At 41.0% G+C, this 11153-nt stretch overlaps 1 protein-coding gene across 6 annotated transcripts in view; it reads right to left on the reverse strand.

Annotated features, from left to right (window-relative positions):
- Positions 1-10502, reverse strand: part of SPATA7 (spermatogenesis associated 7) — a 46818-nt gene extending 36316 nt beyond the window's left edge. For 2 of the 6 annotated variants that reach the window (XM_006158013.3, XM_006158015.3), the window contains exons 1-2: positions 10314-10460; positions 4006-4080 (exon numbers count right to left, since the gene is read on the reverse strand). In XM_006158013.3, coding sequence (XP_006158075.1) covers positions 4006-4080; positions 10314-10332 — 94 coding nt within the window. In that variant the 5' untranslated portion in view covers positions 10333-10460. Of the gene's footprint in view, positions 1-2840; positions 2912-4005; positions 4081-10313 lie in introns of those variants that run through there. The other 4 variants (XM_014591399.1, XM_027775502.1, XM_027775503.1 and 1 more) reach the window with 3 other exon arrangements.
- Between the last annotated feature and the right edge of the window lie 651 nt (positions 10503-11153).

An 11153-nucleotide genomic window follows, 5' to 3' on the forward strand; every position in this document is an offset into this window, starting at 1 on the left:
TTTCCCTCACTCTCCTCATAAAATATTCTGAAATTCAACCGCAGACACTGACATCATCGCTTTGTGATGCTGAATGTGCTGGCCTTCATTTTCCAAGAATAACATTAATGAATTTTTGACTGTATTCAACTCTTTCCAAGAAAAAATTTTACAAGTCTGGGAGTTTAGGGAAGAGATTCCAGAGTATAATCTTGTATTACATTTACAAAACTATTTTTCAACAGCTTTCAATCTTTTTTGTTTTTGTTTTTTGGAGAGGTTTTTACTATAGGGCATGTGCATTTGCCAGAAAGACAGAGAGAGACAGAGAGGCAGAAAGTGAGAAATTACCCCCGAGGGGGGATAGCCATGCTGCAATCCCTTCTCCTTCATTCTCCTCTCCACATCTTGGGCACGTATGCACATGTGCCTGGCATAAGTTTAAGCCACTGGGTCTGGGACTCGAACTGTGGTCGACTACCTGGGCGTCCAGCGACATAGCCATTACACCAACTGCTGACCCGCAGCTTTCAATCTTATAACTAAAAACATTTAGCCACTTGATTATAAAATAATGCTACTGATGGCGAATACTTGAACAATTCATGGAGTTTGAGAAATTAAACAAATGTCAAAACTCATAATCTTATAGAAAGATTGTATTCTGGGAGGCATATATCTAACTCTATACCTGAAAATAAGATCTACAAATTTTTTTCATTTTGCTCTAGGGCACCTGTACTTGCCAGAGAGAGACAAAGAAAGGGAAAGTGAGAAGTCGACCCCCTCACCAGGGGGAGATGGTCATATGGTAATTCCTCCTCCTTGTTTCTCTCCCCTGGTATTTTGGACACACATGCACATGCACCTGATATGATTTTCAAGCAGCTGGGTCCAGGACTTGAATAATTGTAGGCCATGTGGGAGTCCAGTGCCTTAAACACCATGCCACCTGCTGGTCCCCAAATCAATTTATTGCCATCTTTCTAAAGTATTACAACTATGTTAAGAAATTCTATGACATTAAACTCCTTGACTCTCATCTAAATTGTTTAAGAGAAATCTTAGAAATAGTTGAGCACTATATACAGGTATAAAATGTAAATGTTGGCATAACTTTTTAAACATAATTTTTGAGAATACATGCATGTGGTTAAAAAAAAAAAATACAACAGCTAAAACAGCATATAGTGACTGAAGAGTACGTGACTTTGCTACCTTGATCTTTAGTGTCCTTTCCCAGAAATATATTCTACCTTTTTAATGCATCCTCCAAGGAAAGTCTATGCATAACGAACACATATATATTAAGTATGAACTTGACACTACTACTAAAAACATTATTTAATGAGTATCATTTGCTATGCATTGTTCTAAACTCTCTCCACATATAAACTTATCTAGTGGAAACTAAAGCTCAGAGATACGAGTTAGGTCTTTATGATCACACTGCTGATAAAAGAAGCAGTTTGAATGTGAACAATGGCACACTCATAACTACCGAATTTATCCCAGTTCCACATATACATTCTTACTTTAAAAAAAACCCAAAACCAAAAAACCAGAAAACTTTACATATTGTTTTTATCCTTTTCCTTGTATGTATATTTTAAATCTAGTTTAAAATTTTTATTAAAAAGTATTCTTCAAAGTTTATGATCCTGGATATACACACACACACACACACACACACACACACACACTCAAATAGAAATAAAGAAATCAGATAACCATTTGTGATCTTTCCTTCATTTGTAGATCACCGTATCAAAGACTTTTCATGTAAATAAGGGGAGAAAAGATTTTCAATTATTTCGCCTAAAATCTCAAGAATTCTAACTTTCTGTTTATTCATTTATTTCTTCCATGAGCAGGAGAGACAGAGACAGAGAGACAGCACTCTCAAGAAGATCTGGATGCCTTGGATCTACTCCGAGTCCCTGCCAGCCCCAGATCATGGGCACACACATGTCCAGCATACTCAAGTTGTCTCCAGGGCCAATCTGGAACCTTTCCGTGCAGGCCAGCTTTGTAAAGTGTCACGTTTTACCCGTATGAATGGCCTTCAGACTTGTAACTTTTAAACTGTAATTATAAAACCAACATTAGAGAAGTACAGAATATCACAGGACCTGGAAATCTGGCTGGATAAAGAGGCCTGTAAGCATTTGCTCACACCTGATAGAAATGCGTTATCCAGATACTCTCTATCTCTGCATGGCTTTCCCTTTCAGTGATGTCTTTAATACCTGTTAATCACCATCTTTTTTTTTTTTTTTGGAGAGGTTTTTGCTATAGGGCATGTGCACTCGCCAGAAGGACAGAAAACGAGAAATCACCCCCTAGGGGGATGGTCATGCCACAATCCCTTCTCCTCCATTTTCCTCTCGGGATTTTGGGCACGCATGCACACGTACCTGGCGTGAGTTTAAGCCACCAGGTCTGGGACTCGAACTGCAGTTGACTACACAGGAGTCCAGCAACATACCATTACACCAACTGCTGGTCCCTATCCTTTATTTTTTAACTTTTTAAATTTATTTACTTTTGCTGTTGTTGTTAATCACCCTCTTAACAAGGCAAGCAAGGCTTAAATCAGGATAACCTGCTGGCAAAGTAGAGCTGGGCTGCAGCAGGGAGCAAAAGGCAGCCAAATCAACATCCAAGGCACAATAATAGTTCAAAATCATGAACTCCTAATTTCTCTAATCTCAAAAAGTCTTTTATTTAATTATAATTAGTAATAGAAAGTTCAACTATTTGTTAAATCAAGTACTTTTCATCATGTGATATAATTTTGAAATAAAAGAAATCCTTAATTGAACTTTTAACAAGGCTATCATTTTAGGTACCTTACTTACCATTACTTTTGGTGCTCAAGTGTCCTTTAAATAGGCATGGTGGACCATATCTGGGAAGGACAGAGGTTGCTCTGACTTTTAACAACAATAAAACATTAATTAGTATAAATCAAACATTTTCACAGAAACAAAAATATTGAATATTTTTTTAAATAAAAAATTTAGGGCTTGGCAGGTGGTATGGAGGAGACAGAGAGACAGCACTCTCAAGAAGATCTGGATGCCTTGGATCTACTCCGAGTCCCTGCCAGCCCCAGATCATGGGCACACACATGTCCAGCATACTCAAGTTGTCTCCAGGGCCAATCTGGAACCTTTCCGTGCAGGCCAGCTTTGTAAAGTGTCACGTTTTACCCGTATGAATGGCCTTCAGACTTGTAACTTTTAAACTGTAATTATAAAACCAACATTAGAGAAGTACAGAATATCACAGGACCTGGAAATCTGGCTGGATAAAGAGGCCTGTAAGCATTTGCTCACACCTGATAGAAATGCGTTATCCAGATACTCTCTATCTCTGCATGGCTTTCCCTTTCAGTGATGTCTTTAATACCTGTTAATCACCATCTTTTTTTTTTTTTTTGGAGAGGTTTTTGCTATAGGGCATGTGCACTCGCCAGAAGGACAGAAAACGAGAAATCACCCCCTAGGGGGATGGTCATGCCACAATCCCTTCTCCTCCATTTTCCTCTCGGGATTTTGGGCACGCATGCACACGTACCTGGCGTGAGTTTAAGCCACCAGGTCTGGGACTCGAACTGCAGTTGACTACACAGGAGTCCAGCAACATACCATTACACCAACTGCTGGTCCCTATCCTTTATTTTTTAACTTTTTAAATTTATTTACTTTTGCTGTTGTTGTTAATCACCCTCTTAACAAGGCAAGCAAGGCTTAAATCAGGATAACCTGCTGGCAAAGTAGAGCTGGGCTGCAGCAGGGAGCAAAAGGCAGCCAAATCAACATCCAAGGCACAATAATAGTTCAAAATCATGAACTCCTAATTTCTCTAATCTCAAAAAGTCTTTTATTTAATTATAATTAGTAATAGAAAGTTCAACTATTTGTTAAATCAAGTACTTTTCATCATGTGATATAATTTTGAAATAAAAGAAATCCTTAATTGAACTTTTAACAAGGCTATCATTTTAGGTACCTTACTTACCATTACTTTTGGTGCTCAAGTGTCCTTTAAATAGGCATGGTGGACCATATCTGGGAAGGACAGAGGTTGCTCTGACTTTTAACAACAATAAAACATTAATTAGTATAAATCAAACATTTTCACAGAAACAAAAATATTGAATATTTTTTTAAATAAAAAATTTAGGGCTTGGCAGGTGGTATGGAGGTAAAGGCACTGGATCCCACATGGCCAACTATACAGTTAGGAGTCCCAGACCTGGTGGCTTGAAAATCACTCTGGGTACATGTGTGGATGACCAAAATTTTGGGAAAAGACTGGAGGAGAAGAGACTATAGCATGGCCATCCTCCGGGGGGGTGATTTCTCACTCTTCCTCTTTCTCTTCAGGGAGCACAAGTGCCCTATAGTAAAAACTGAAAAAACAAAACAAAACAAAAACGCAAACAAACCCCCAAAACTAACATCTTTTAACTTCCAGATTTGTTTAAAATTTTATTCACTCATACTACTAACCAGAAAAAATTTTGTAGCCATAGACACTAGGAAAAGTACTTTCTCACTGGGCTTTCTAAACCAAAGGCTAGTGGCAGTTCTGAGAATGAAGCCCAAATAGAGGAAAGTGGAACCAAGACTGAAGGAGATTCCTGGTAACACTGGCTGAGCACCTGGGGGCTACTATGTTTACAGCTCTACCCTCCCTGGGCTTTTGTTTATTCCCATGAGTGAAAAAGAATTCCCATTTTATCTTAAACTAGTTCGAGTTAATTTTCTTCATTTGTAATTAAAATGCTAATTTACTGAGTACAAACCATACCAGGCATTGTTCTAAGCATTCCTCAGTATAAATTAATTTAATCCTCACAACAATATTCTAAGCATTATTCTTCCTACTTTATAGATGAGAATAGATGAAGCACTGCTTCTTGGTCTTTTAGCTAAGAACAAGAATAGAACAGATGAAGCACAAAGAGGCTAAGCTTGTAATGTTCCCAAGATTAATAACTAAAACGTGACAGATTTGGGGTCAAACGTAGGCAGTCTGGTTCTTGAGTCTTAACCATTACACTCTCTTGATCAATATAAACTGCTCAGTATTTGAACCCCTCTAAGTCACTACAGTATATGAATCAGACTAAGAAATCTCAACTGCATGAGGTTTATTCCTCCAAATTCCATCCGAAAGTCTGTCTGTCTCTCTACAGGTCACAGTAAAAGGAAAAACAGGTATAGCCAGAGAAGTTGAAAGAATTACATTGAGAGAATGACACAGAGGCTGGAACTCATATCTCCCATTTTCCCACCTATGGGAGGTAACTGAGAACAAGAGTTCAGATTTGCCCCCAGGTACCAAACCAGCTTCTCTTTAGCATAACATGGTAATAAGGACAGAAATGAAACTTAAATACACTCTGACGTCTATGCTTCCTTGTCCATTTATCTTCAAATATACGACAACACATAAACTCATTAGTTTTTAATATTCCTAGAGATTAATGTCATATTAATAACAGAACTGAAGGGAGAAATAAACATAATTTGTCAGGGCCTCTCACAAGCAGTTTCTGGTCCTGCGTTGTTTTCTCTGTATGGGTCACACTTTTGTATTTCTTTGAATCAGCTTAAGTTCTTTGTTGAAAAGTGAACTTTTCAGTAATATATAGCAACTCTAGATATACAATCTCTCCTGAGTTCACTTCCATTGTTGTTTGTCTGCTAATTTGTTAATGGCTTGGCTAAACAACTTAATGAACAACTATTTCCTCTGGCATGGGAAGCCTCTGATGTCAACCCTCAGCAGTGAAGCTTTGGGCAAACACATAGTCACAACTTCTCCAATGAGGTCTGAACCCCAGTCTTGAGGAGGAAGTCCCCCTTTCAAATCTGTCCTTCCTTGAGTACTCTCCTTTATCTCTAGGGTTTTTTTTTTTTTTTTAATACAGGCTGAGTAGATGCTCAGGACCAGCAGATTTTTGATAATTTACAATATACATAATGAGATATGTTGGGATGGGACACAAGTATGAGCACAAAGTTCATTGTTTCCTATGCACCTCATACATAAAGCCTGAAAGTAATTTTATTGTTATTTTTAGATTTTGTTGAATTTTTTTCTTTTTTTGGAAAGGTTTCTGCTATAGGGCGCATGGGCTCGCCAGACAACAAGAAATCACCCCCCCCCCCGGGGGGATGACCACGCTGCAATCCCTTCTCTTCCATTCTCTTGGGATTTTGGGCACGTGCGCACACACATGCACCCAGCTTGAGTTTTAAGCCACCAGGTCCGAGACCAGAACTGCGGTCCACTACATGGGAGTCCAGCAACACAGCCATTATGCTAACTGCTGGTCCCTGTTGAATTTTTTTAATGCCAGAGGTGCACATGCAAGATAAAGTGCACCCATCAACAGGGTCCAGTCATACTGTAATCTCTATTCTACCAGTTCTGCATCCTACCAGTATCCTGGGCACTCCAAATATGGTGTGATGTCCTTGGGGTTGGGACTTGAACCTGGGTAAGACATGTGGATTTGGCTTCCTCTGTGCAGTGTGTAACTGCTGTGCTATGGGAATGGCCTAATTTTATACTACATTTTTGCACTGCATCATTTTAAATGTGTGGAAATTTCAACTTGTGGGATCATGTTGGCACTCAAAACTAGCACGTTTTAAAAGTGGTTCAGATTTTGGATTTTTGGATTTAGGGATGTTCAGTTTGTGTTTTATAACTACTATTTTTATGATAGTTTAACAATTCTTTACATTTTTCTTGTTTCAATCACTTTATGGTTTCTGTCACCTGGTTGGATTCAGAATGACTCAAAAGGGCATGGAAAAGTAGCCTCAAACCAAATGTTAGGAAAAAAGAAAACCATCTTTAACTGTATGAAAACTAGTATTCTCTCCACAAAGTTGAAGGTCTTAGAGATTTTGTCGGTATATCAGAGCTGCCCAGTTTCCTACACAATTTGATTTTACTAAGATAGCCAGAAGGAAAGGCACTGTGAAGATGCTTCTAGTGGCAGGTTTTCCCAAGAATACCAGAGGTTTGGGATTGGTAAGTGCCTCTAGGGGACAAACTGATTTTTTTTTTTCCAAACTACTTTCAATTATTTACACTAATAGGTTTCCTGTTTTCCCCAAATATCATTGATTACTAATAAAGTGGATGACAATTTAATATTCTCAATCTTTTCTCCCCCTTTACCCCACACAAAGCTGGAAAAACATATTACATGTTATCTAGTTCAAGCCCCCATTTTACACATAAGGTAAGGCTGTGGGAAGTAAAGTGACTAACTGAAAATCACCTAGTTTGTTAGCAAAAATTACAAACAATATTTACTGTTTTTCAGGTTGGTACTCTTCCAGGTTTTTCTTTTCTTTTTTTTAATGTTTTTGTTGTAGGGCTTCTATGTTCACAAGAAATAGAAACTGAGAAAGTGGGTATGTGGAGGGGAGGAGTGATGGCCATGTTGCCATCCCTTCTCTTCTGTTTTCCTCTCAGGATTTTGGGCATGCACATACACTCAGCATTTTTCTTTTTTGGAGAGATATTTTGCTATAGGGTGCATGCACTCACCAGACAGAGAGAGACAGAGACAAAAAGCGAGAAATCACCCCCCAGGGAGGATGGCCATGCTGCAATTCTTTCTCTTCCATTCTCCTCTCGGGATCTTGGGCAAGCACACACACGCGCCCAGTATGCGTTTAAGCCAGCGGGTCTGGGACTCGAATCACAGTCAACTACATGGGAGTCCAGTGATGTAGCCATTACGCCATCTGCTGGTCCCACACCAGTGTTTTTCAAGTCACTGGGTCTGGCACTTGAACCGCACAGTAGACTAATTGGGATCCAGCTGCCCCCTCCTCTTTTTTTAAAAAAAGATTTATTTAATTTTATTTATTATTATTGTTTTTAATTTGACCAGAGAGAAAGAGAATGGGAGAAAGCAAGTCACCAGGTCTGGGACTCAAACTTTGGTTAGCCATGTGAAAGTCTGGTGCCTCAATCACCATGCCACCTACCAGCCCCTTAGCTGCCTTAACTACCACACCACTGGTTGGCCCAGGCTAGTACTCTTTCTACATGATCATTGGGAAGGTTTGTCTTCTGAAACAATATCTAAAATGTGCTTACAGTAAGACAAAAATGACTGATACTTTTTTTTTTGGAGAGGTTTTTGCCATAGGGCGTGTGCGCTCGCCAGAAAGACAGAGAGACAGAAAGCGAGAAATCACTCCCCAGGGGGATGGCCATGCCACAATCCCTTTTCCTCCATTCTCCTCTCAGCATCTTGGGTACGCATGCACATGCACCTAGCATGAGTTTAAGCCACTGGGTCCAGGACTCGAACCATGGTCGACTACATGGGAGTCCAGCGGCATAGCCATTATGCCAATTGCTGGTCCCAACTGATACTTTTTAAAGTGTTTTAATATTTTATGATCTGCTCCCAATGAAATCTAAGAAATCTATTTTTCAATTAAGTATTTTAGCTTTGGTTAAAATTACTTATGGTTTCCTACTAAGACTAATTTAAAGTATATGAAGACTGGCCCAGAAACTTGCCGAATATTATATTTACTTTTAAAATGCAAAACCAACACTAATGTTTAATATTATTATACGTAATAGCCTAAAAATTAAGCTAATGAAATTGGTTAAGTTATAAAAATATAACCCTTTATATATTTGATAAGAACCTAATTTAAAAAATAATTAAAAAAATAATTAAAGGGACCAACAGATGGCATAATGGTTACGTCGCTGGACTCTCATGCAGTTGACCACAACAAGTCCCGGACCCAGTGGCTTAAAGCTCATGCCATGTGCTTGTGTGTGCATGCCTAAAATCCTGAGAGGAGAATGCCGAAGAAGGGATTGTGGTGTAGTCATCCCTCCTGGGGGGGGGGGGGCGTGGTGATTTCTCACTTTCTGTCTCTGTCTCTCCAGCAAGCAGATAAGCCCTATTGCAAAAATCACTCTCTAAAAATTCAATAGACAAATACTGAGAATTAACAAGGACTATTAGATTCTACATTTTACATACATCCCTTTTCCATGTCCTCACCCCTGCCATGAGATAGTAAGAAAGGCATTGACTCTAGGGTCTTAATACCAGGGTTCAAATCGTTCTGGGGGTTATTGTGACCTGCAAGTTACTTATGATTTCTTGTTTATTCACTGTGCAATAAGGGTACTATCTATCCAGCAAGATGTTTTTGTAAATTAAATATGGTAATTCAGGGAGTAATTCCTGGTACACAGCATGGGCTTAATGTTAGTTTATGTTGTAAAACCATAAACACATTTTGGCTTGCCTTTTCCCCATTTTTGATTGGTAAAGTGTTGGATTATATAGTGCTGGGCAATGGATAGTTACCGTCTGCATTCAGAATAGCACTTATTTTAATCAATGATTACATAATAAACACACTCATATTCAAAGCAAGACCTAATTTAAAAGAATCGACTAGCAGGCTGGCTTACAGGTACTCTTTTAAGTAAAGAACATGGAAAGAGAAGGTTGGAGGGGCGCATCTGGAGACTGCCAATTTGCCTTTTGAGGAAATAATACTTAGTGTGAAGATGAGAATTACTCGGATTGGTCCGATTTGTAGATATTTAAGGTTATATGGTCCCAATCATTCTACCATTATGTCCACTTCGAACACTCAGTCAGAAGCAGGTGCATAGTGGTTATAAATTGGTCCTTTGACACTAAAACTGGTTAGAAACGTAAAATCTCAGTGTTCCTTCCAGCCTGTGGACCTAATGAAGCATAATCCACGTTTTAACGCAATTCCTAGAGGATCAGTATTAACATGCAAGTTAGAGGAGTCTAGGGTCAATAGTTGGGGGGAGGGAGTTAGTTACTGAACGTGCGACTTCGTATTTACTGAGTAGTACGCTTGAAATGCGCCAAGTGCTTCCGATGCATCTGTGGTGCATCCTCAAAAACTCTAAGGCACATCGGTGTTTCCTTCCCACGTTCAAGAGACGAAGGAACCGAGAATCGCCTCTGCGGAGCAGTGGGGCTTGATTTTACGGCCCAGGGATGTGGTTCCTCCGCCTCGGAATTACCGCGGCTAAACCAGGCTGCAAGACCCCGAGTTCAGGACCATGCTTCCCTGGTTTCAGGGAGACGAATTCTGATCAAAGGAACAGATTTGTGAGTCCGGCAAACAGGGCCTCTGCTCAAGGACTGGGCTACGCCCGGGACCATGCTGGCGGCTAAAAACCGGATTGGAAGCGCCCCAGGAACTGCTCTGACCCGCTCAGCCCAACCCACGCCGGGACCCGGCCCTGCCGGAGCTGCCCTTTACCTCTCCGGCTGCCATCCATGCTTAGTCCTCTTGCAGCCGCCGTGGGGACACGCTGGGTCCCCTTGGGTCCTTCCCCCGGCCCGGCCCAGCGCCGGCAGCGCAGGATTGGAAAGGAGGAGCCGGCGGGGGGCGGCAGCGACCGGGAGACCGTAGCCAGGCAGGTTGCTAACGGCTGGCTCCAGGGCGCCGGGATTGTGACGTCACGACGCAGGGGGCGTGCGCTCCCGCAGCCCCGCCCCCGAGGTACCCCCCCAGGCGAAAGGTGCGCAGGTGCGGCTGGGGGGGGCCCCGCGAGGAAGTGCTCCGAGCGCCGATCTGTTGATCTGGGATCCTGCCAGTAGTTGACAGCGCGGCCTCCTGCCAGGATCCAAGTCCCCAGCACCTGGCAGGCGTTGTCCCTGCGGGAAGAGCAGGGAGAGGAGGAGGTGGCCTCATCTGGTATCCAAGTCCCCTGGTTCCTGGAAAAAAGTCCAACCCAAATGTTAGTTGAGGTCAGGGTAACATTTAACCAGTTCCAAATAATTAAATTTCGCAGCAGCCCACGAACTTTGGGATTCGTCAAAATCCCGGGGGTGAAACACACCTACAAATTTACATCTTAATTCTTAAGGTCCGTAAACATTTTGAATTTCCTGTTTATTGAATTTCTTACCCCCTGCCTCCGCTCCCTTTTGTTTTAAGGCTCTAATCCGTTTTCTTTTGTAACGAAAGAGAACTGAACATGAACATGGCATTGATTTATCCCGACTTTCTACTATTGGTTCAATTTGGAAGCATTTACCTTTGGGTCTTTCGAAATAAGATAATAGGGCGGGGAGAATTCTGTCGTGTCGGGCTTCC

The sequence above is a fragment of the Tupaia chinensis genome, unplaced genomic scaffold (assembly GCF_000334495.1).
Source record: "Tupaia chinensis unplaced genomic scaffold, TupChi_1.0 Scaffold000568_1, whole genome shotgun sequence".
Taxonomy (NCBI): Eukaryota; Metazoa; Chordata; class Mammalia; order Scandentia; family Tupaiidae; genus Tupaia; species Tupaia belangeri.